The sequence below is a fragment of the Bufo gargarizans genome, chromosome 6 (genome assembly GCF_014858855.1).
Source record: "Bufo gargarizans isolate SCDJY-AF-19 chromosome 6, ASM1485885v1, whole genome shotgun sequence".
Classification (NCBI taxonomy): Eukaryota; Metazoa; Chordata; class Amphibia; order Anura; family Bufonidae; genus Bufo; species Bufo gargarizans.
In genome coordinates, this window is record NC_058085.1 from 100,167,845 (window position 1) to 100,193,417 (window position 25,573).

The following is a 25,573-nucleotide window of genomic DNA, read 5'->3' on the forward strand; positions in this document are numbered from 1 at the left end:
GAGGGGGGGTGAGATGTGATTTTCATTGGTATAATTTTGGGTTTCATGGGACCTACTGATTAACATTGGGAGTCATTTAATTTAGCATATAAAAGGCACAAATTTTGTTGCAAGTGCCAGTTTGTGACCAGATTTGGGGCTTTTTAGCTTTTTTCTAACATCCTCACCACTTTTCCAAAAAGTAGGCTGGGTGTGGGCAGAAGGAGGCAGACTGGGGGGGGGGGGGGGGAATAGAAAAACTGGCACACATTACCCCAAAAGTCTACTCTAGCTCCTGCCTGGAGTAGATTTTAGTTCTGGCAGAAGATGGGACATAGAGGTGTGCGCCTAATAAACTGGTTGGATTTTTCTTCAGTTGAGTTTTTACTAGGACGAGCGTGTGAAATTCTGGTCTTTGGTAAATTATCCCCATTACTTTTTTGGTGTGGAGAAATGGGCAAAAAGTGATTCCAACATTGTTTTTTACCTTTTGTTTTATGTGGCTCACCATGTCCTTTTAATAACAGATTAACTTTATTATATGGGCCATGATAATTACAGCAATACCATATACTGTATGTGTGTCCTTTTTTTACATTGAACATTGAAATGGGCGTTACATCACAACCCTTCACCCTCTTTATACAGGCCCTATACCTATAGTAGTCAATAGTGTCTAAAAATATGGATGTGGAATTTAGACAAATACGTGATATTGAGCTATATTGTCCCTATAAACATAAGTTAAAGGGCATCTGTCAGCAGATTTGTACCTATGACACTGGCTGACCTGTTACATGTGCACTTAGCAGCTGAAGACATCTGTGTTAGTCCCATTTTCATATGTGACCTCATTACTGAGAAAAATATAGTGAATGTATGCAAATGAGCCTCTAGGAGCAACGGGGGCGTTGCCATTACACCTAGACACTCTGCTCTCTCTGCAACCACCGCGCCCTCTGAACTTTAATTGATAGGGCCAGGCAGTGAAAACGTCATCACACCTGGCCTTGACTTCTCTTAAAGTCAATCAAAGTGCAGAGGTTGCAGCAGTTTTCTCAGCAAACACCACTTTCCTCAGCAATGCGGGCACATATGAACATGGGACTAACACAGATGCCTTCAGCTGCCAAGCGCACATGTAACAGGTCAGCCAGTGTCATAGGTACAAATCTGCTGACAGATGCCCTTTAAGGCCAAAATATAGAACCATACATGTGAAATGCTACAATATGGCAAATTCACACCGAATTCCAAGTCAAGCAAATATTTTTTTTTTATTCATCGTTTTTTGCCATTTTTGAAAGACAATGACCTTGTACATTTTACAGCTGCAGTTTGTTACAATGTATTAATGTAGGTATCAGATCTATGAAGCTGCTCATACATACATGATGTAGTCTAGCAGCTGGATCTGCATATGGATCACCACTAAATGCTGAGCCACATCTGTATTTGCCAGACCACACTTGTACCCAGTGGCGTACCTTCAATACAGGAAGATCGGGCGACTGCTTTGGGGCCTGGAAGAGAGGAAGGGCTTCCTTGCATTTTCATGCAGCTGCCTCTAGGGGGAGCTCAGTGCAATGATATTATTACAGTAACTGTATACATTCCTATGTCCTGAGCTCCTGCTAGTGGTGGCTGCCGGCAGCCAGTTTTGTAATATATGAGGTATGAGATATATGAAGATCAGCAGTGATTTAGCGGAGATGTATCAATGTATTTATGGTAGTTGTCTGGTATAAGTACATTGAATAATATGGTGTTTAGAGTAAGAGCCATATTTTTGAAGCACCTACTCCATTTTTTTTTATTTAAATATCTTCAGCTCGATGAAAAAGCTGCATTGAGAAAGATTTGGGCGATTGCTGTGATAAGCTCACATAAGGTTTCTAGATTAATCAGCTGTACCAGCAGGACAAGGACATGACGGGTTTTCAGCTTCCATTCACTGACAGACATCTTGAAAAATGCTGAATGAAACATGATTTGGCCTCTTTCACACTACCGTTTTTTGTTTCCGTTTTGCAGGCCGTTTTTTGCGTTCCGTGTACGGTACATATATGGAACCATTCATTTCAATGGGTCCGCAAAAAAAACGGAATGTACTCCATATGCATTCCATTTTCGTATATTTCCGTTTTTCCATTGCGTTGAAAGATAGAACATGTCCTATATTTGGCCGCAAATCACATTCCGTGGCTCCATTAAAGTCAATGGGTCCGCAAAAAAAGCGGAATGCATACGGAAATGCATCCATATGTCTTCCGTATCCGTTAGTTTTTTTGCAGAACCATCTATTGAAAATGTTATGCCCAGCCCAATTTGTTCTATGTAATTACTGTATACTGTATATGCCATACGGAAAACGGAACCAAAACGGAAACAAAAAAACTGAACAACGGATCCGTGAAAAACGGACCGCAAAACACTGAAATAGCCATACGGTAGTGTGAAAGAGGCCTAAGGATGGTCAGTGATTTCCATCAGTGATTGTCAGCCAAAACCAGGTGCGGCTCTAAACACAGAACGTCATATATGAAAAAAACACAGCACTCACTTGTCTTCAATTCTGTGGAATTTATTTCACCAGCAATAATGCGACGTTTCGACCGTAATGGTCTTTCTCTAAACACAGAACAGGAGCAGATCTTTCCCTTATACCTCATCTCTGAGTAGGGTTCACTACTGGTTTTGGCTCACAATAAAGGCTCATTCACAGGACCGCATGAATGGGTCCACATCCATTCTGCAATTTAGGAGAATGGGTGTGGACCCATTCATTTCAATGGGGCCGCAAAAGATGCAGGCAGCACACCGCATGCTGTCCGCATCCGTAGTTCTGTTCTGTGGCTCCACAAAAAAGATAGAGCATGTCCTATTCTTGTCCCAATTGCGGATAAAAATAGGCATTTCTATCAAAGTGCCAGCCATGTGCGGTCCGCAAATCACGGAATGTACATGGGCGATATCTGGGTTTTGCAGATACACAAAATGCGGACCGCAAAACACTGCGGTTGTATGAATGTAGCCTAACTGATTGCAATAACTGACCAGATAGCTGAAGTATGAACTCAGCCTAACATTGCAAAAGGTTAATCAACTACAGAGGCTTTAATTATATGAGTGGACAATTTTTTTGAATAAAATATATCAAATTAGGCATTACCTTCTTAAAAGACAATTGTTCCAGTTGTCCACTGCCCCCCTAGTGCGCATAATGTGAGCAATTTTCTCCATGAGCAGCCGGTTGTCCTTTTCTATCACAGCCAGACGTTCTTGTTCCATCTGTACGAACAAGGGCGATGCAGAAAATGGGCCTATTAGACAAATCCCCAGCCGGACGCCTGCAATAATGTTGTAATCAAGTTCCAGCTAATGTGATATGTGGTGTGACGAAAAACCACAGATTCTAAAATACTGTATCAAGGTCATAAGACGCTAAGAATTAACAGTGGAATACATAGCATTTTCTTTTCAAATACCGCATGGAAAAATAAATGTATTTAATAAAAGATTGAGGCCAAAAACAAGTACTCAATATACAGGGAGATTCACCCACAAGAGGCCCTGAATATTCTGTAATAACTCTCACTAGGACGGAGCAAGCTAATGTGCTCCTCAGTATATGGACAACGTAGGAATTTCGGACATCACATGATGCTTAGATGAGGTGTTGGGTTATGTTAACTCGCAAAACACCTGTATATGGGTTGCTGAAAATCCTGCAGCCACTCAAAAACCCCCCCCATCATCAGTGTATGTTGCATGATGTCTCGGTTGTACAACATAGGCCTCATTTGATGTGACACCACCGTGAACACCAATGTGTACCTGAACATTTTTGAACAGTTCTAGAATCAACTGGATGATCGTGAGTTTACGGAAGTTTATTCCAGAAAGCGTGGAACAACGTATTACACATACGTCAAGGTATGTAGTATGTTTTTTGGGTTCATACAGCAGAATATTTGGGGCCTCTTTCGAGTGAATCTCCTTGGACAGGTATACTGCATTTATACAAAAATAGATGATGGTGTCAGACTGAATCACGCTGGATATAAAGGGGTTCTCCCAGAATAACAGATTTTCACCTATTCACAGGTTAGGTGATACATGTGTGATCGGTGGTGGTCTGATTGCCGGTACCCCACCAATCAAGAGAATGGGAGCTCTGAGCCCCCTAGTGCAGCAGTTTAGGATGTGCATTGTCTCTGCATTCAAAGTCCATAGGACTGCCCAAGTACTGAGCTCAGTTAGCGGCATTAGTCCTTTAGAGATAAATGGAGAAGCACTGCGCATGCTCATCTGCTGTTCCATTCAAACAGGAGACCCGTAACATCCATTTTTAAGATCACTTGGAATCCAACCAGTCAGACCACTGTAACACCAGTGGTCAGTGGCCATTGGCATCCCTCCGTCCCCAACTGTCACAGCCACCAGACTATTTACCTCTCCCACTGCGCTGCGGTCCATATCACTCGCAGCCACCCACACATCCTTCCTCTTGCTTGTGTGTGCTCCCATACGGTACGTGCATGCTCTACCTGCCACTTAAAGGGCCAGTGCGTGCACAGGCTAATCTGTTTCCAGCCTATTACAGTGTTCCTTGTGGTATACAGTATATACAGCACTTTTCCCTATGGGAAGGTGCCTAAGCATCGAGGTTCCTAGCCTGCCTAACTCCTGGAAATGTGTTCTGCTACAGTGTATTCTAACCTCCCATGTCCTGCCATCTGCCTGTTAACCATGTAGACCCTGTATTGCCTGTCCTGGGCTCAGATTGCCCTCTGGTCATGGCTCTGCCTGTCCACTTGGTACCATGCACCAGTGTATCTTGATCTGCTTTAGTCAGCAGCAACTGAACGGAGACTACTCCTAGAGATAGAGGCCTAGTGGTTCCCTGCAGTCAAGTCCAGATCCCCATATAAGGTAAAAGGGTGAATACAAGGGGACCACCTAGACAATGTACTCAGGAGTAGCCCCAAGTCAAATCAATTCAGTAACACAGTGGGTCCACACCTGATCCATTACAAGCACCCCTGCACGGCCACCACACTTTGAACGGAGCTGTCTGCTTCCTGTTCCATTCAAGAGCTAGTTCCAGCGCGAGAGGCTGAAGGAAACCGCTGATCACTGGGGGTGCGGGGTGTCAGACCCTCACAGATCAGATATAAATGTAACTGGAGTTTGGAAAACCCTTTAAGCTGCAATATCAGATACAATCGATGGTCACGAATGGTGCTGTTCCTGGCAGAAAGCAGGCGTCTGTTTGTAATCTATAACAACATTCTTGAAGTCAGCCATTTTTATAAGATATGAACAGTTTCTACCTGGATTTTTTTCATTTGGACATGGTGGTGTAAAAATATCCTTGGAGGCTTGTTGTCAACTTCAGGTTTAGCTGTAAAATACATAATAGATGGAAGAGTACTCATGAAAACTAATAGACATACATTCAATATTGCCTGCAGATTGCATTATCATGGTGACATGTCACCTTTAAGTACTACCTGATAATAATAAGTAAGGATTGCCGCTGTAGGGGTTACTGAAGGAAGCATGCAGCACTATTCTCAAGTGAATCTGAGCCTTCATAAGTCCATCATTTACCTCTTTGTATGAATATTATTACCTCCTTTTATTATTTACCTCCTCTGTATGAATAGAGTCATATAAAAATTAAGTAAAACAAAATTCTAAGACAAATGGAAAAAGATGGTTTATGATTATTAATGTATTTGTCTTTTCTGTGTATTGGAAAATAAAAAGAATAATATTAAAAAAAAAAAATTCTAAGACAAAATCATACAGTCAAACATAGAAGAGAACAGATAGATTTTCCCCAAAGGTCAATTATTGGCTTTTTTGGAATATTACCAGGAATATGTTGTGAATTTGCCTCCGTTCACATAGTTCCAGCTCGGGAATATTTCTGTGAAGTTTTATTAATCCAAGCTGGGGCAGTAAAATTTATGATCTGTGCTGCCGCCATAAATACTGTACTGATATATAAACTGTTTTGGGCTGTGAAGAAAGTGAACTTCTAGCACTGGATTAATGAAATGTAAATCCCACCTTCCAGGATGTCCTTGTCACTGAGCAGGCAGCCTACCATAACATATTTACCGTCATGCTTTCTGTAAGAGCAGTTTATATGCTGATCTTAAGTTTTAATGACAGTTTCTGTCAGGGAATTTATTACAGAAAATGATGAAAATTGAATTATAATTTTGAAATACAGAATTATGGCAAGAACTTATGGCCAAGGGTTAGACAAAAGAGGCAACAGCCAATAATCTTAGGGGAGATGAGCACATAGGTCCTGTAGATGAGTGAATTGATTCTTCAGAATCAAAATTTGGATTTGCTAGAATAAGAATTTCTTGAGATTCAATTCGGGAGAAGAGAGAGCGAGAGGAAGCAAGAGCAGGTGAGAGATGGAGAGAGGGGAAGAGAGGGAGAAAAAGAGAAGTGGAAGGAGAGGGGTAGGAAGAGCCACACACCAGTCAGAATGTCCATGCTGGCCCTTGTACACCACAAACCCATCATGCCCTAGTTGAATGAATCAAATCTTCTTTTGCATCATGTGGACAGCCAGCTGTGAGTGCATGGTTCGCCTTCAGAAGAGATATTGCCAGGAGGCACCATGGGGAAAAGGTACGCTGGCAGAGGCACTGTGATGCTCTGGACAATGTTCTGGTGGGAAACCTTGGGTCCTGGTATTCATGTCCATGTTACTTTGACATGTACCACCTACCAAATCATTGAACATGTCTTGCATCACCCTTTATGACTATGGTTTCTTTAAGCAGTGCAATACAGTATGCCCTGCCACACTACAAATATTGCTTGGAAATGCTTTAAGGAACATGATGTTGACTCCAATCTGATTGAAACTTTTTCAGGCATTCAAAGTACTTTCGTTTCAGGTGAAATCGATTCATACCCGAATCGTATCACACAGTCAATTCAGATGAATCGGACCTAAAACAAATTTTAAGAAAGTCACTCATCATCAACACATATAGATGTAGCCGCGCTAAAATTAACTCTAATAACTCTGATAACACATGGCACAGTGTCTTTTGACAAAAGCCATTGAAATACATTGAAAGAGTTAGTTAACCTTTTTGTGCCATATTTAACGTAACGCGTTAACCATCAAGTTTAGCTCGGCTGCATCTGTATCTATTGCACACTTTTTCTTTTAGCAATTTCATCAGGTAACCTTTAAAGAGTTTTGTTACACAGGCTGATTCCACTGACGAGCACGCAATCATTGATATACAAGTTGATTAGCACTCATTTAAAGGGACTTTTACATGGGCAAATGCAAAGTGAATGAGGGACAAACAATGATTATTTTGATTGTTTGGCCCAATTCAATTTGCATATGGTTGGCAGCAAATCTGTTTACACAGGGCGGTGTGCTGCTGGATTTTTGGAGCTGCACGAACAATTCCATCACATAACAAATGAGCATTTGCTTGCCTGTTGGGTGATCGGCTGGGCACAGGCACAAATGCAATAAGGCAAAATAGGACCACGGTAAAGAGAAGCATGCGCACTACTGCTCCATTCACACAGGGGACTCAGGACCACTCTCCACTTTGTGGGGTCTCCCAGCTGTTAGATCTCCAACACTCATACATTTATCACCTATCCAGAGTGTAGCCGGTAGCTAATAAACATATGGGATAACCCCTTTAAAAAATTGCTGGAATATGTTTTTACCTTTTGTGCATTTTTCTACGTATAGTGTTCCTTTAACTAGGGGTCTACAGACCCTTCTTTGCCCACAGGCCCTCAGGCCCTGTTCAAATGATCAATACAGTTCAGTAACAGTATTGTTACTGACTGAAAAAACATGGATCGCACATCTACAAGCTCTGCATTGATCTGTTGCTTCTCAGCACAATTTACATTGCTTATCAGCATAATTACTAGTTTACAATGCCATAGTTCACTTCATGTACACAAGGTTATTTGTATACATTTTGATCAAAGTGCATAAGCCCACCATGTCAAGGTAGCCTCTTTCGAATGGGGCCTACTCTAATTTGGTGCAGTACCATGTGGCAACCACCACCACCAAAACATAGTACCCACAGTTGGTGAGACCCAGCAGCCCTGCTGTCAGACTGAGACCACTTGGCACTGGGCCATGTTTTTTCTCTTTTGGGAATGTTATTAGTGTCTTGCCTATCTTTTATGGTATCAGCTCTCCTCCTATTAGGCCCAGGTGTTTTTAATTAGCAGGAGACAAGATATAGGTTGAAGGCTACTTGTGTAAGTTCTGAGACCATGTGGACAGGTGAGTTCTAGATACCTGTTCAAATGGTGCAGTACTGTGTGGTTGCTGCTGTGGCTTTGATGTTGTGCCTGTGGGTTGGTGGGGCTCAGTGCAAAGGGGGCTCAGTCTGAAAGCAAGGGCACTGTTGGGCTGCTGGGTCTTGACGCCTGTGGGAGCGGTATTTTGGTGGCGGTGGTTGCCACGTGGTAGTGCACCAAGTAAGAGTAGCGCTCAAAAAGCTACCACACAAGTAAATATTATCAATTAATCCTTTATTAAACATACATATACAATACATTAATAATATGCTAAAAAACATAAAGCAGCAACCATGGGAACACAGAAGTGTATCAGAAGACTAAAAACAGAGTAAGCTCCAGACCACAAGGGACTAGTATACAGACAAATAGCAGCATCAAAAATGTGGGGCTCATATAGCAACCGTGCATACAACCTACAATTTACCGCATAGCACTGAAAACCGTGCAGGGCGGTGTTGTTCTTGTGCACCCCTACACTGTGAGACTGCTAAAAAGGAAAATACATTCAGTCACATATATATTACTGACCCAGTCTGGAGCGGCCGCCCGACGATCGTTTTGCTTAAAGCTTCCTCTAGGGGCATACTACAACCGCCAAAGAACCCTGGCGTCAACTAAATGACCATAACTGCTATAAGAGGCTGACATTCAACCCAACTATTAAATACAGGGATGAGTTGAGTGTCATCCTGGAGAGAGGAGTAGATGAGGGGGTCATTACGAAACAACAGATGTCTTTTTTAATGACAGAACATCCAGTGACTCCAGTGACTCCAACAAAAATATGCAACATCCCCCTGGGAGGCCAATTGTTTCAGGGATGAACAGCGTAAATGATGTGATTTGCAAATATATTGAATACCATCTACACCCCTTGGTTGAAGAATTGTCTTCATATTTGAAGGATACGACAGATGTGCTTCGGAAAATAGAGGACTTACATCTGGAACCAGATATGCTACTGGCCACCTGTGACGTGGAGTCACTTTATACCTCCATCAAACATGAAGATGGACTGAGAGAGACCAATTTCTACCTACAGACCTCCAATGTGCCTCCAAAGAAACACGAGTTCATCTTGGCCCTACTTGAATTTGTGTTGACACATAATTTCTTCATGTTTGGAGGTCTCCATTTCCTACAGCTCCAGGGGACAGCGATGGGGGCATCTTGTGCGCCCTCATACGCTAATTTGTTCCTGGGGCTGTGGGAGATACTCCTAACAGAAGGGACACCATTGGTAGAGAAGGTGCAGTATTGGGGCAGATATATTGACGATCTGCTAATCTTATGGCAGGGCACTAGTGAGGAGTTCTGCCTGTTCGTGAGCCAACTAAATAAGAACAATCTGAATATTCGACTGACCTCTACTGTGAGTCAGACGGAGGTGGAATTTTTGGATGTAAAAATCTGTGTGGGTGAGAAGGGGAAAATAGTAACAGACTTATATAGAAAACCGACCTCTGTTAACAGCATACTATCAGCCAAATCCACACACCCCAGGAGATTGATTGATAACATCCCTGTGGGGCAATTCCTGAGGGCGAGGCAGATATGCTCCACCGATCAGCTGTTCGAGACACAGGCAGAAGATCTGCGCAACAGATTTCAGGCCAGAAATTACAGGCAAGCCTATCTAGACTTTCATATCTGCTACAAGATAAGAAACAGAGGGAGACCGTGGAGGATGTCAGATTCATAACAACATTCAACGACAAGAGTAAGGAGATCACCAATATATTAGCCAGACACTGGGACATTTTAAAACTTGATCCACATTTAAAGGATAAACTAAAAGAGTATCCAAGTATTACCTTTAGGAGAGGAAAAAATCTAAAAGATTATTTAGTAAAGAGCCACTATATAGTACGCCCCCCAAATCCTTTTGGATCAAGAGGCCCCCGGTGGGGCAATAAACAATGTGGGAGGTGTGTGGCTTGTGTGAATATGGACAGAAGTGAGATCTTCTGGGATGCCACACACCAAAAAGAATATAAAATCACATATCCCATCACATATCCCATTGTGTCACGGCTGAGGATGGGGGAAACCCTCAGCCGTGAGATGCCAGGTAGTGTAATGGCTACTCGGCCATGAGAACAGGATAGGGAGCAGGTCACCTCCTCACGCATCCCTACCCTGACCCTAACTTCTAACCTGCATGGGCCGACCTTGATGGTAGGAGGACCCATGCGCAGGAACCTTGGAGCCCTGTCTTACCCTCCGCAGATCCCTGAGCTAGGAGCTGGGTAAGACGACCTACTCCTCCTTGGCACAGGAGGAGCAGGAGTCTCAATGGCCAAGCTGTTGGGAAAAGGGGGAACACAAACAGCAATACGGAAATGGCAGGCGAACAAGAAGTTCACCAACCTGCCACAGCCTTGCTGACTGGATCTCTAAACAGACAGGGATCCAGAACCGTATGCTGCACAGAAACAAAAGAAGGTCCCAACAGAACAACATGCTACACCACACACATAAAGACATAGGCATAACAACTAAACACTTTTTATGACCACAGGGGTGGCTCTCACAGGCAGGTCAAATACACAGGAGGCTGCTCCAGCTAGCAGGGCTGAAGCAACCTACTGAACCATGCAAAACACTCAGGCTTTATAGGCCAAGAAGCCACACCCACAGTCGGACACACCCAGTGACATCACTCACACACTGGGAAGAGGGTTAACCCTTCCAGCACCACAGGAAAGGAAAACACCAAACATACAGGGGAAGTGACCAAACTAAGATCACCCTGTGGCTGTTGCCGCTGGCAACGACATGGGTTGCAGCCGTCCTGGGAGACAGCCCGAAGGCCGAGACACTGCCACCACATGTACATAATACCAAACGTTGCCACGGGCAGCCACAGTGAAAGGACGATGTCCGTGCGCACCAAACATAAACTACAGTGCACACCAGACATACAAACAAAGTGCATCCACACACGCACACAACTCCCCGGGAACCGCACACATAGCTGTTGTCCGCGGCAACCGCACTGAGGCCAACTACATTATGCCTCAGCTGCGGTTGACACAACAACCACAACCGCGGGCAACTGTATGCGGCTCCCAAGGAGTCACGACCATAACCGTGGCCGTGACACATTGACTGTGCAACGATAGGGGTGATCTATTGGGCCATTTGCCCTTGCAAGAAAATATATGTGGGGATGACCTCTCGCCAATTTAAAAAACTGATCCGCGAGCATCCGTTTTTTCTCTTTGCTTCTAGTTTATTTTGATTGATACAGCATTGTCAACCCCAATATGTGATTCATGCAGCCGATGGGATGACGAGACCGGATGAAGTATCACCATGCACACACACTACCTGAGTCTGGCAGGGTAGTGGTGGGAACCTCATGATGTTTGTTGTTTTCCTTAGATAGTGGGATGACAGACGTACATGAACTATCATGCTCCCTATGCCGTTGATGTAAGGCATATGAATAGCCTGCGGCATTAGAGAATGTAGGTTTTGGCATTATTATGCACGACACATTAATAATGTAACCAGGGAATCGAGAAGGGTGAACTCTAACCCTGATGTCATCATTTTTTGCACTTTGTTGACTGAGCACCCTGTTCACCCCACCTCACATTTGGTTCACCTATTTCCCCCCCCTCCCCCCCTTATTTCCCCTCTCTGTTTTGGTCGTTCCTGTATGCACTTGCACTTTTGAGAATGATGACATCAGAGTATATAACATACATCTTTTTTTTTATATATGTTTTTATGTAATATTTTATGAGAGTAAGGACTAAATAAGAGAGGTGTTATAATCAATTATTATGATTGATCTTATCATGTATCACGTTTTTTGTAATTTATGAACACATATCACTATTTATAGTTTTTTATATGCATATGGTATGTTGGTTATATATCACGTCAGTGGAGGATATTGTCCACTGCTTACTTTTCGTGGGGGCACTTGAAAAAAGTGCACATCATAGTATAGAGTATAGTATATAGCAATTAGTATTGACTGTTTTTGAATTGCCTACAGTTGTATTGTAATCATGTATTTGACACTGCCTCAACTATGATAGGTTCTGTGTTAAAGTGATATATACACATAATAATGGTTGATAATGGTCTGTCTAATAAGATTCTGATTCGCCAATTTTATAAGTCTAATTATGCTACGCGATGCTATGCTACGCTACGCGACGCGGCAGGCTGCATCACGTGACTCCGGATGCCTGCGTCACGTGATTTCGGATTCCTGTGGGCGGGTCGTGAGGCGGGTGACGCGTTTAGCCACGCGATTGACACGTGACTAGACTCCGAACTTTCCCGGAAGCGAAACTGGTTTATGATGGCGGACAGCTGATCCGGAGGCGCACTCATTGGCGGAGGGTAAATTAGAGAGGTATATAGGAGTGAACATTTGGCGGGTGTAGTATGCCCCTAGAGGAAGCGTTACGCAAAACGATCGTCGGGCGGCCGCTCCAGACTGGGTCAGTAATATATATGTGACTGAATGTATTTTCCTTTTTAGCAGTCTCACAGTGTAGGGGTGCACAAGAACAACACCGCCCTGCACGGTTTTCAGTGCTATGCGGTGAATTGTAGGTTGTATGCACGGTTGCTATATGAGCCCCACATTTTTTATGCTGCTACTTGTCTGTATACTAGTCCCTTGTGGTCTGGAGCTTACTCTGTTTTTAGTCTTCTGATACACTTCTGTGTTCCCATGGTTGCTGCTTTATGTTTTTTAGCATATTATTAATGTATTGTATATGTATGTTTAATAAAGGATTAATTGATAATATTTACTTCTGTGGTAGCTTTTTGAGCGTTATAGGTGATATACGAATAACTCCACGCGAGATATTTATGGTACTTATTTTTTGGTGTTTTACCAAGTAAGAGTAGGCCCCAATCGAAAGAGGTAACCTTGACATGGTGAGTGGGCTTATACACTTTGATTAAAATGTGTACAAAAGGCCTTGTGTACATTAAGTGGACTATGGCGTTGTATACTAGTAAGTAGGCTGAATAGCAATGTAAATTGTACTGAGAAGCAACAAATCAATGCAGGGCTTGTAGATGTGCGAACCATGTTTTTTCTCTTTTTGGAATTTTGTTACTGACTGATTTATTTATATAACAATACTAAAGCCTCAAATGTGGCTAAAATATGTACCTAAAATCTATTATTTTACTTCTGACATGGTTCCTTCTCAGCATGATGCTACCAGCATTGAGTGGTATCATGATCCATCCTATCGTCTGCATAAATAAATGCTTCCTCTGCTAGATATTAAATGATTAGCCAATAACATTATTTATATAACACAACATTTACCCTTGATGGTCATGACCCAGTCACCAATGACCCCCCCAGAAATTGTCGCACACCTCAATAAAGAACACGTGGAGAGAAGAGAAAACTGTGATGCATCCACATACCCTATTCTGGTGGATCCAATCTGTCCATGCATTACATTGACAGTCATAGTGGCCCTTGCAGGAGAAATGTCTAGCCAGAGGCAGCTTCACCCATCACTCACCTGCCTGCTTCCATTAAGAAAGGGATTGTCTTTATGAGAACTCCTTTAATAAGAGGCAATAAAATTTGAATTTACTATTGTTAAGCCATAATAACCTGATGGGGAAGTTTATACATGAGTCACCAAACCTAGAGACCCAACAATTTGGAGCAAGGAGCACAATCAATAATGTAATCTATATCTGTTAGCATATAATTATACATATTGCCTAGCATTTCTAAAATAGCTGAAATAAACACCCCCATAAAAAATATGATTTTCCATACCAGCATCTGCACTGCTTAGCCGAAGCTGGCAAACTTGGACCAAGGATGAACAGTCATTATTGGACTGGAGGTTTATTTTTGTTCTTGGGAACTAAACTATTGGGAAACTGTAAAATAGATATATTTTAAGACCCTCTCTATTGTAAGAGGGCAATCCATCTTACAACAAGGGTCTATAATTATTGTTAAAACCATTTTCTCTGTGATATACCCACACGTACTAAATAAAGACTTTTACTAATGTCACTGAGCATAATTACTTTCAGAGACAAGAGCTTAAAATAGGATTCAAAGAATGGTACAGGCTGAAACATAAAGATATAGTTCTGCAATAAGTATAGGTTTTCACTGCAAAGTAACCCATTCCCATTGGAAACTTAACAATACAAACAGTCCTTTATTTTGGAGCGTAAGTAGATGTAGAAGTAATGTGCGTAATAGGAGTAGGACAACTTTTTTTTCGTACTTCTCACTTTTACAGGATGGGGTAATTGCTCTACTTTACTGGAATGTGATGTTACGCACAAAACATGTCCTATCATATAGAATACCTTAAGACCATCAAAGTGGAAATTTACCACCATTGTTCTCTACAGTGCCTAAGAAGGCAAAGTTAAACCATGGCATCTACTGCCTAAAAGGGGTTGTATGGCACTATGAGAATGGAATCGCAACTAGATATGAGTGAATTTCTCAAAATTCCATTAGCGTCCAATTTTGTCAAATTGACTGTCAGATTTGATTTGGTCTGAATAAAAAATTCCCCAAATGCCCTGAAAAGTAATGTATAACACTCTGAGGTCTTCTAGGACTGTGTCCAACCCCTTTCAAGCACTTTGATGAGAAGACAGCATTAGTAATGTCGAAGTAACAGTGACATACTGTATATACTATATTGACTGTATAGACAACTGTATGTCTATAACTAAACTGATGGTAACCAGGGGTAACAAACAGCCTGTTTAACTACTTGCTGACCACCCGTTGACAAAATACGTCCGGGCAATCGGCACACATCTCAGTCCGTTTGTTCCTAAACATCTATGCAGAGATCAAAGTTGCATGCTAATCATGCAACTGTGGGAGCAGAGAGCCCGCCATCAGTGACAGCAGGGCTCCACATTGAGAAGGGACAGTGTTTTACCGTCTCTGCCTTCCTCATCACTCTAAAGAAGAAGAGAGGGTGGGATATAACAGAGACTCAACCGCTCTACACAGAGGTCAGGGAGCAAAAATGCTGCTTCCTGCACCACTCCCAGCAGTCAAGTGATCACCATGGACCATGAGTCTGCAAGAGCTGCTGGGTCTTAGTAGACCCAGATTAGCTCTGTAGTGAGGCTGTACAAGCTTGTATAACCTCTCTGGTGGCAGTATACCACTACTACTATGTCATCCCTAGTTACAGGTGAAATCAGCAATAAATAAAATACATTTTTTTTGTTAAATGTCCCTCAAAGGTCTTGTATGACTTTATGGAGGGCACAACATAGCTATTTACATAACCAAATGAAAAAAGAAAAAAAAAGTCTTTCCAGGATCCATGTGCTAACACTAAATTCAGAAAATGACCTGGTTTGCAACGGGGGTAAACGGCCCTGTCTGGAACTGGTTAAAAACACACTACAATTTTATATTTTTGTAAAATAAAAAAAAGGTCCCGAAATAGTGGAAAATGCCCTTTTCTCCTTCTTCTGATCTGTAAAATTGTGGCCACTGTTTTGAGAGATTTCAGCAAGGACAGAACACACATTTTTTGGATTGCTGAAATGATAATCTTTTGGGAAATTCATAACAAATTTGATTAGTGTAGAATTAATTCGAGTATCTCTAGTGACAACTCCATGTCTTGTTCATGGGCTTAGCAGCTGATTCCCAATACCTGTTGAAGCCTATCAACAATGATGGTGCCGCTTCTAAGGAGCAAGCGTCTCAGCTCTCCATGTTGGAAAGCTCCTTTTTTGTAACAGTCATAATTACTTGTCTAAGAACTGTACGAGTAATAGTGTTACATTAACCTCTATATTAGGGGTATCTTAAATGCACTGCGTTTTGGTGGACCGCGCGATTTTCAAGGTAGCCACTCCAGAACATATGGGTAAAATATTAGTCTCCACAGATATCTTTCCTCCTCCAGTTATTCCTGCGGAATGCTAAAAAAATCACACTAATAGTGAAGTACTGCTGCTATTAGCTGTATGCACTCTTGATGCTATACTCACAGGCGCACGATGGTATGCAGACACTTCAAACAAGCGCTATAGTTACGAGCACATCCGGGTCCTCCTTCCAAGTGATGGTCCTACAAGGAATTTGCTCTGATAGTGAGGCACCATCTCTAATATATGTATAAACAGGTATTTATTATACTCACAAAATTCCATAAAAATACAGGCAAAGTCAAAAATAAAACACAGCAGCCTTGTGCACGCCCGACCCGGGTTTCGCCTCAAGCTTCGTCAGGGGCCTTGTGCTTGCCCCTGACAAAGCTTGAGGCGAAACCCGGGTCGGGTGTGCACAAAGCTGCTATCTTTGACTTTGCCTTTATTTTTATGGAATTTTGTGAGTATAATAAATACCTGTTTATACTTATATTGGAGACGGTGCTTCACTGTCAGAGCGAACTCCTTGTAGGACCATCTGTCACAGGACGCCGGATAAGCGCGTCCTTTCTCTTGCGCCGCCGACGTCCTGTTCCTCTTCGGCAGCTGCAGAAGGCGCCCACTGCACAGAACGGGAAACCGCTCGGCGTCTCCTCTGCCATGGCAACGGAGGTTTCCTGTGATATTGTTTATATAGGCTCTTGATACTCTGCTCCATTGCTCTTGAATTTGACCGACAGCTAGTTAATTGACCACGCTCCTGCTTCTCTCTTGTACTCTGACGCAACCTCCAGGTTTGACCTCCGGTTTGTTATTGGTATTGCCTTTGCATCTCCCTCGTAGTTTGATGTAACCTCTCGTTGTGACCTTTGCTAGTTTGTTGACCCTTCTCGACTGCTGTACGTTCCTGTTGCCACACAATGCCTATTTCCTGGGATCGCCGCCCAGTTGTGCTCTGTCGCCTAGGATGGGTAAGTGGAAGTAGGCAGGGACAGGGGCATGGGTGGCAGACTAGTGGGTGCACGCTTTCCCTCTCTCCTACTGGGGCGGCGTGACAAAATCATAGACCCTTACATTCACTATGGACCCTCTGCAAAGCCTTACCGACCACGTGCAGAGTCTAGCGCAAATAGTTCAGGAGCTTGGGGAAAGATTACAGGCCCAGGAATCTGCTTGGACCTTCCCACTTTCTGCCCCAACTGCGCCGCAGGTTGAGCCCCATGTGAAATTGTCTGACTGTTTTTCTGGTGATCGCAAGTGTTTTTCGGTCTTTAAGGAGAGCTGCAAGCTGTACTTTCGCTTGCGTCCCCACTCATCAGGTTACGACCTGCAGAGGGTGGGGATAGTTATTTCCCACCTCTAAGGCGACCCTCAGGAGTGGGCATTCGCCTTGCCCCCGGATTCTCCTTGTCTTCAATCCGTCAAGGCATTTTTCCATGTGCTGGGGGTTCTGTACGACGAACCCGATAGAGCCTCTGTAGCCGAGTCCCATCTCAAGTCCCTCACTCAGGGTGACAGACCAGTTGAGGACTACTGTACCCAGTTTCGTAAGTGGTGCGTACCCTCTGGCTGGAATGAACCAGCGCTCAAAAGTCAATTCAGATCAGGCCTCGCAGAGAATCTCAAGGATATGCTTGTGGGTTACTTCTGTCCAGAAACCTTAGAAGAGACCATGACCTTAGCCATTAGATTGGACAAACGTGTCAGGGAGAGACAGCAAGAACATATTTTCTTTCCCCAGGGACCCTCCAGACCTGAAGCCGCATCCGTGGGACCTAGCCAGGAGTATCACTTGGACGAGCCTATGCAGCTGGGTATGACTTGAAGAGAACGACGCCGACTACAGGGTGCTTGTTTCTACAGTGGTGACTCGGAACATTGGATTCGTCAATGTCCAAAGATCCCTCCCTCAGGAAGACCACCCAAGTTTGAGGGATCCAAAAGCAAGGTACTCCCGGAGGTGGTAAGAGGTGGTTATTACCTATTTCTGTTAAATTTGGTACTGTCAGGGGATCAGGTAGAGATTTTATTGATTCTGGTTCTGCCCTTAGTTTTATTGATCTCAGGTTCGCAGGTCAGGTAGGAATTCTGGTCTTGAATCTTCCCACTCCCATCCGTATTGTGGCCATTGAGTTCACTCCCTTGTTGGGAGGAACCATTAAATTATGCACCCCTGAATTAACCTTATCTGTCGAGGTATGTCATTCAGAAAGGTGTTCGTTCTTCGTTCTCGAGAATTTGCCTGTGGAGATGGTGTTAGGGATGCCCTGGTTGCAGCTCCACAACCTGTTCATTAACTGGACCACGGGAGAATTAAAAAGGTGGGGTCCCAATTGTAGTTCCTGTCTAACCCTTGTCCAGGCAGGGCTATCTTCTGATGTTATTTAGAAGAGTTCAGAGATGTCTTCTCCTCATCCGAATTGGAGACTCTCCCTCATAGACCCTATGACTGTACAATTGAATTAGAGACTAGGTCTAAGTTCCCCAAGGGGCGTATTTACAACCTTTCTGGCCCCAAACGCAACACCATGAAGGAATATTTAAGGGAGAGATTAGAAAAAGGACATATTAGGTCTTCCCCCATGGGTGCAGGGTTCTTTTTTGTCAAAAAGAAAGATGGTGGTCTCAGGCCCTGTTCAATTACAGAAAATTGAACCATTAGGAATCAGTATTCTATCCTGTTGATACCTGACTTGTTCAACCAGGTTTTGGGGGCTTCCTGGTTTTCCAAGCTTGACTTGAAAGGGGCTTATAATCTTATACGCATTAAAGAGGGAGATGAATGGTAAACTGCCTTCAACACCCCAGAGGGGCACTTTGAGTATTTGGTCATGCCTTTCGGCCTTAGCAACGCCCCGGCAGTTTTCCAAAACTTCATGAATGATATTTTCAGGGAGCTTATCGGTAGATTCGTTTATTGTTCACCTTGACGATATCTTGATTTTCTCTCCGGATTGGAGATCTCATGTCTCCCATCTTAAACAAGTGCTTGGTATTCTCAGAGAGAATCAATTGTCAGTTAAACTTGAAAAATGCGTGTTTGGAGTACAGGAAATTTTGTATTTAGGGGTTATCCTTACTCCACACTCATTTAAAATGGATCCTAAGAAGGTTCAGGCTGTTCAAGACTGGATGAGACCATCCTCCCTTAAAGCATTACAATGCTTTTTGGGGTTCTCCAATTACTATAGAAAATGTATTAAAAAAAATAATTCTGTTATCGCCAAGCCCTTGCCCGATTTAACGAAGAAGGGAGCGGACCTTGTTAACTGGCCACCTGAGGCTCTCAAGGCCTTCGAATCCCTTATGATGTGTTTTCAGAATGCTCCAGTCTTGATTCAGCCAGATCCAGAGGTACTAGTCGTTGTTGAGGCTGACACATCGGAGGATGGGGTGGGGGCTATCCTTTACTAGGGGTCTTCTAATTTCACAAATTTAAGACCTTGTGCATTCTTTTCTCGTAAATTCTCTCCCACCAAGAGGAATTATGACATAGGAAACTGGAAACTTCTGGCTATCAAATGGGCTTTTGAGGAATAGATACATTTTTTAGAGGGGGCCAAACACTGTGTTACAGTTCTTACTGACCATAAAAACCTAGTGTTTCTTGAGACCGCCAAATGCCTTAATCCTAGGCAAGCTAGATGGGCCTTGTTCTTCACTCGTTTTAACTTGTCCATTACTTTCAGGCCAGGAAGTAAGAACATCAAGGCAGACGCCTTGTCCCGAAGTTTTTGGACCTTTCAGTCTCCTGACACCCCTCCTGAACCCATCCTGCTGGCTGATATCATTGTGGCTTCGGTTTCTGCTGACCTTTCTTCCGAAATTATTTCTGCACCGCATCTCGCACCTGCACAAACCCCCTCAGATAAGTTGTTTGTCCCTGGGCACTTCTGTCTTCGACTGTTAGGTGAGTGTCACGACTCTGTTTTTTGCGGCCATCCCGGTATCAAAGCTACCATGGAGCTGATGTCCAGATCTTTCTGGTGGCCCACCTTGTCCAGAGATGTCCGTTCCTATGTTTCCGCTTGTGAGGTATGTGCAAGAGCCAAGTCTCCTAAAACTCGCCCTGCTGGGGAACTTCGACCTCTACCCATTCCCTGCAGGTCATGGTCTCATATCTCCATGGACTTTATCACCGATTTGCCCGTCTCTGATGGGAAGTCAGTGGTGTGGGTAGTTGTCGACCGTTTTAGTAAAATGGCACATTTCGTCCCTCTGGCTTGACTACCCAATGCCAAGACACTAGCGTCCTTATTTGTTGACCACATTGTATGGCTGCACGGCGTTCCTGAGAATGTTGTTTCTGACAGGGGTGTTCAGTTTGTATCCAAGTTTTGGAGAGCTTTCTGTAAAAGGTGAAAGATTTCTTTATCCTTTTTCGTCAGCCTTCCATCCTGAGACCAATGGGCAGACGGAAAGGTTAAACCAGGCATTCGAACAGTTTCGCAGATGTTATGTGTCCGATAATCAACATCGCTGGGTGGGATATCTTCCGTTGGCGGAGTTCGCCATTAATAATCGGGTAAATTCCTCCACGGGAGTGTCCCTTTTTTTCTGTAACCTGGGTTATCATCCTCGTTTTAGCTCAAATGTTTCTGTGTCCTCTCTCAACCCGGAGGCCGATAGCTTCACATCAGACCTGTGCACAGTCTGGGCCTGGAGAAGACCCAGGAAGCTCAAAAAGTTCAAGGCAATAGGAAGCGCTCCAAGGGGTTTGACTTCGTGGTCGGTGATAAGGTGTGGTTATCCACCAAAGTCACTGTTAAAGAGGTACATTTCACCTGTGGTTCCTTCACAAGGTCCTCCCTCTCCCGTGGAAGTAGAAGGCCATGACGAGTTTGTTATATCTAAGGTCCTTGATTTCAGGAAGGTTCGAAACTCCATGCAGTACTTAGTGCACTGGAAGGGTTTTGGACCTGAGGAGAGGTCCTGGGTGCCGATGCATCGGATGCATGCCTCCTCTTTGGTTAGAAAGTTCCACCGGGAACATCCGGAGAAACCGCACCTGCGGCCTTGGGGTCCTGAGGCCCCCCGTGGAAGGGGGGTACTGTCACAGGACGCCGGCGACGTGCGTCCTTCCCCTTGCGCCGCCAACGTCCTGTTTCTCTCTGGAAGCTGCAGAAGGCGCCCTCCGCGCAGAACGGGGAGCCGCTCGGCCTTCTATGTGCGGCCGGCGTCCTCTGTTGCCAGGATACCTGTGTGGGCTGAGCGCTGAGCCGGACACTCGACACTCAGCTATCAGTCCTGGGACAGGTCATCTGGCGCTGGCCACGTCACAGGACCTCAGCCCTTCAGTATATAAGCAGGCAACCTGCTGGCCACAGGTTGCCTGCGATACTGTTTATATAGGCTCTGCTCCATTGCTCTTGAATTTGACCGATGGCTAGTTATTTGACCACGCTCTGCTTCTCCCTTGTACTCTGACGCACCCTCCAGGTTTGACCTCTGGTTTGTTATTGGTATTGTTTTTGCATCTCCCTCATAGTTTGATGTGACCTCTCGTTGTGACCTTTGCTAGTTTGTTGACCCTTCTCGACTGCTGTACGCTCCTGTCGCCCCCCGTTAACTGTCTCTGTATTCTCTGTCCCTCCTGCACTTACTCAAGTTAGGGATCGCCGCCCAGTTGCACTCCGTCGCCTAGGACAGGTAAGTGCAAATAGGCAGGGACAGGGGCATGGGTAGCAGACTAGTGGGTGCACGCTCTCCCTCTCTCCTTCCGGGGCTGCGTGACACCATCACTGGAAAGGAGGACCCTGATGTGCTCGTAACTATAGCGCTAGTTTGAAGTGTCTGCATACCATTTTGCGCCTGTGAGTATAGCATCAGGAGTGCATACAGCTAATAGCAGCAGTACTTCACTATCAGTGTGATTTTTTTTTGGGCATTCCGCAGGAATAACTGGAGGAAAAAAAGATACCCGTGGAGACTAATATTTTACCCATACAGTTGCAAGAAAAAGTATGTGAACCCTTTCGAATTATATGGATTTCTGCACAAATTGGTCATAAAATGTGATCTGATCTTCATCTAAGTCACAACAATAGACAATCACGGTCTGCTTAAACTAATAACACACAAAGAATTAAATGTTACCATGTTTTTATTGAACACACCATGTAAACATTCACAGTGCAGGTGGAAAAAGTATGTGAACCCCTAGACTAATGACATCTCCAAGAGCTAATTGGAGTGAGGTGTCAGCCAACTGGAGTCCAATCAATGAGATGAGATTGGAGGTGTTGGTTACAGCTGCCCTGCCATATAAAAAACATACACCAGTTCTGGGTTTGCTTTTCACAAGAAGCATTGCCTGATGTGAATGATGCCTCACACAAAAGAGCTCTCAGAATACCTACAATTAACAATTGTTGACTTGCATAAAAAGTATCTCCAAGTATCTGCTGTTCATCAGTAGTGTTGAGCGCGAATATTCGAATTGCGATTTTTTTTCTCGAATATCGCAATTTCGAGATTTCGCGAATATTTAGAATATCGTTCTATATATTCGTGAATTCGAATATTCTTTTTTTTTAATTTTATTATTATATTTTTTTCTTTCCCACTTCTCTAAAGTTGTTCTTACCTGTCCTTTGGATTCCTGGCTTCCTGGCTGCTCCAGTCAGTGGCGTTTTCAACTTACTGCTATATTCCATATTAGCTAAATTACAATCTAATCTATATGTGTATTTTACTAAATTTCGCAATAGTCGAAATTGCGATGCGAGTAATATAACACGAAATAATCGCATGAAGATTTCAATTTAGCACTGCTATATTCCATATTCTAGCCTAATATGGAATATAGCTGTGCTAAGTTAGCACTGCTATATTCCATATTAGGCTAGAATATGGAATATAGCAGTGCTAAGTTGAAATCTTCATGCGATTATTTCGTGTTATATTACTCGCATCGCAATTTCGAATTTTGCAAATGTTCTTAATATTGCTCTAACTTCGTCTTTTAGAATATTCGTAATATTCTGAAAGACGAAGTTAGAGCAATATTACGAATATTCTAAAAGACGAAGTTAGAGCAATATTACGAAATTTCGTAAAATACACATATAGATTGTAATTTAGCTTATATAGTGCTATAATCCCTTTTTTTTCCTCTAATTTTTTTTTGCCTCTTCTGAACTTAAGTTTTGTAAAATATGTACACTATTAAAAAATATTACTATAGCAGTATATTAGCTTAAATACAATCTATGTGTATTTTACGAAATTTCGTAATATTGCTCTAACTTCGTCTTTTAGAAATTTCGTAATATTGCTCTAACTTCATCTTTTAGAATATTCGTAATATTCTAAAAGACGAAGTTAGAGCAATATTAAGAACATTTGCAAAAGCTGAAATTGCGATGCGAGTAATATAATACGAAATAATCGCATGAAGATTTCAACTTAGCACTGCTATATTCCATATTCTAGCCTAGTATGGAATATAGCAGTGATAACTTAGCACTGCTATATTCCATATTAGGCTAGAATATGGAATATAGCAGTGCTAAGTTGAAATCTTCATGCGATTATTTCGTGTTATATTACTCGCATCGCAATTTCGACTTTTGCAAATGTTCTTAATATTGCTCTAACTTCGTCTTTTAGAATATTCGTAATATTCTGAAAGACGAAGTTAGAGCAATATTACGAATATTCTAAAAGACGAAGTTAGAGCAATATTACGAAATTTCGTAAAATACACATATAGATTGTAATTTAGCTTATATAGTGCTATAATCCCTTTTTTTTCCTCTAATTTTTTTTTGCCTCTTCTGAACTTAAGTTTTGTAAAATATGTACACTATTAAAAAATATTACTATAGCAGTATATTAGCTTAAATACAATCTATGTGTATTTTACGAAATTTCGTAATATTGCTCTAACTTCGTCTTTTAGAAATTTCGTAATATTGCTCTAACTTCATCTTTTAGAATATTCGTAATATTCTAAAAGACGAAGTTAGAGCAATATTAAGAACATTTGCAAAAGCTGAAATTGCGATGCGAGTAATATAATACGAAATAATCGCATGAAGATTTCAACTTAGCACTGCTATATTCCATATTCTAGCCTAGTATGGAATATAGCAGTGCTAACTTAGCACTGCTATATTCCATATTAGGCTAGAAAATGGAATATAGCAGTGCTAAGTTGAAATCTTCATGCGATTATTTCGTATTATATTACTCGCATCGCAATTTCGGCTTTTGCAAATGTTCTTAATATTGCTCTAACTTCGTCTTTTAGAATATTACGAATATTCTAAAAGACGAAGTTAGAGCAATATTACGAAATTTCGTAAAATACACATAGATTGTATTTAAGCTAATATACTGCTATAGTAATATTTTTTAATAGTGTACATATTTTACAAAACTTAAGTTCAGAAGAGGCAAAAAAAAATTAGAGGAAAAAAAGGGATTATAGCACTATATTAGCTAAATTACAATCTATATGTGTATTTTACGAAATTTCGTAATATTGCTCTAACTTCGTCTTTTAGAATATTCGTAATATTCTAAGAGACGAAGTTAGAGCAAATCACGAAATTTCGTAAAATACACATATTAGCCTAGCCATTGTCAATTAGCATAGGAACGTTGCCTTATACTATCAAGATAAATAATCACAATACGCGAAAAATATATTCGTATATTATTCGCGATAATTGGAATAATTACGAATATTGGATTTCGACGAATATAACACGAATATTCATTCGAATATTCGCGAAATATCGCGAAATCGAATATGGCACCTCCCGCTCATTACTATTCATCAGTCCACGGTAAGACAAATTGTCTATAAATGGAGAAAGTTTAGCACTGCTGCTACTCTCCCTAGGAGTGGCCGTCCTGTAAAGATGACTGCAAGAGCACAGCGCAGACTGCTCAATGAGGTGAAGAAGAATCCTAGAGTGTTAGCTAAAGACTTACAAAAGTCTCTGGCATATGCTAGCATCCCTGTTAGTGAATCTACGATACGTAAAACACTAAACAAGAATGGATTTCATGGGAGTATACCACAGAGGAAGCCACTGCTGGCGAAAAAAGACATTGCTGCACGTTTATGGTTTGCACAAGAGCACCTGGATGTTCCACAGCAGTACTGGCAAACTATTCTGTGGACATATGAAACCAAAGTTGAGTTGTTTGGAAGAAACACACAACACTATGTGTGGAGAAAAAGAGGCACAGCACACCAACATCAAAACCTCATCCCAACTGTGAAGTATAGTGGTGGGGGCATCATGGTTTGGGGCTGCTTTGCTGCATCAGGGCCTGGACGGATTGCTATCATCGAAGGAAAAATTAATTCCCAAGTTTATCAAGACATTTTGCAGGAGAACTTAAGGCCATC

General features: G+C 42.5%; 1 protein-coding gene across 1 annotated transcript in view; it reads right to left on the reverse strand.

The window, feature by feature from the left end:
* Positions 1–25,573, reverse strand: part of CFAP97D1 (CFAP97 domain containing 1) — a 99,477-nt gene that overhangs the window by 32,659 nt on the left and 41,245 nt on the right. Inside the window, exon 2 of the mRNA XM_044299492.1 lies at positions 3,152–3,270. Coding sequence (XP_044155427.1) covers positions 3,152–3,270 — 119 coding nt within the window. The remainder of the gene's footprint in view (positions 1–3,151; positions 3,271–25,573) is intronic.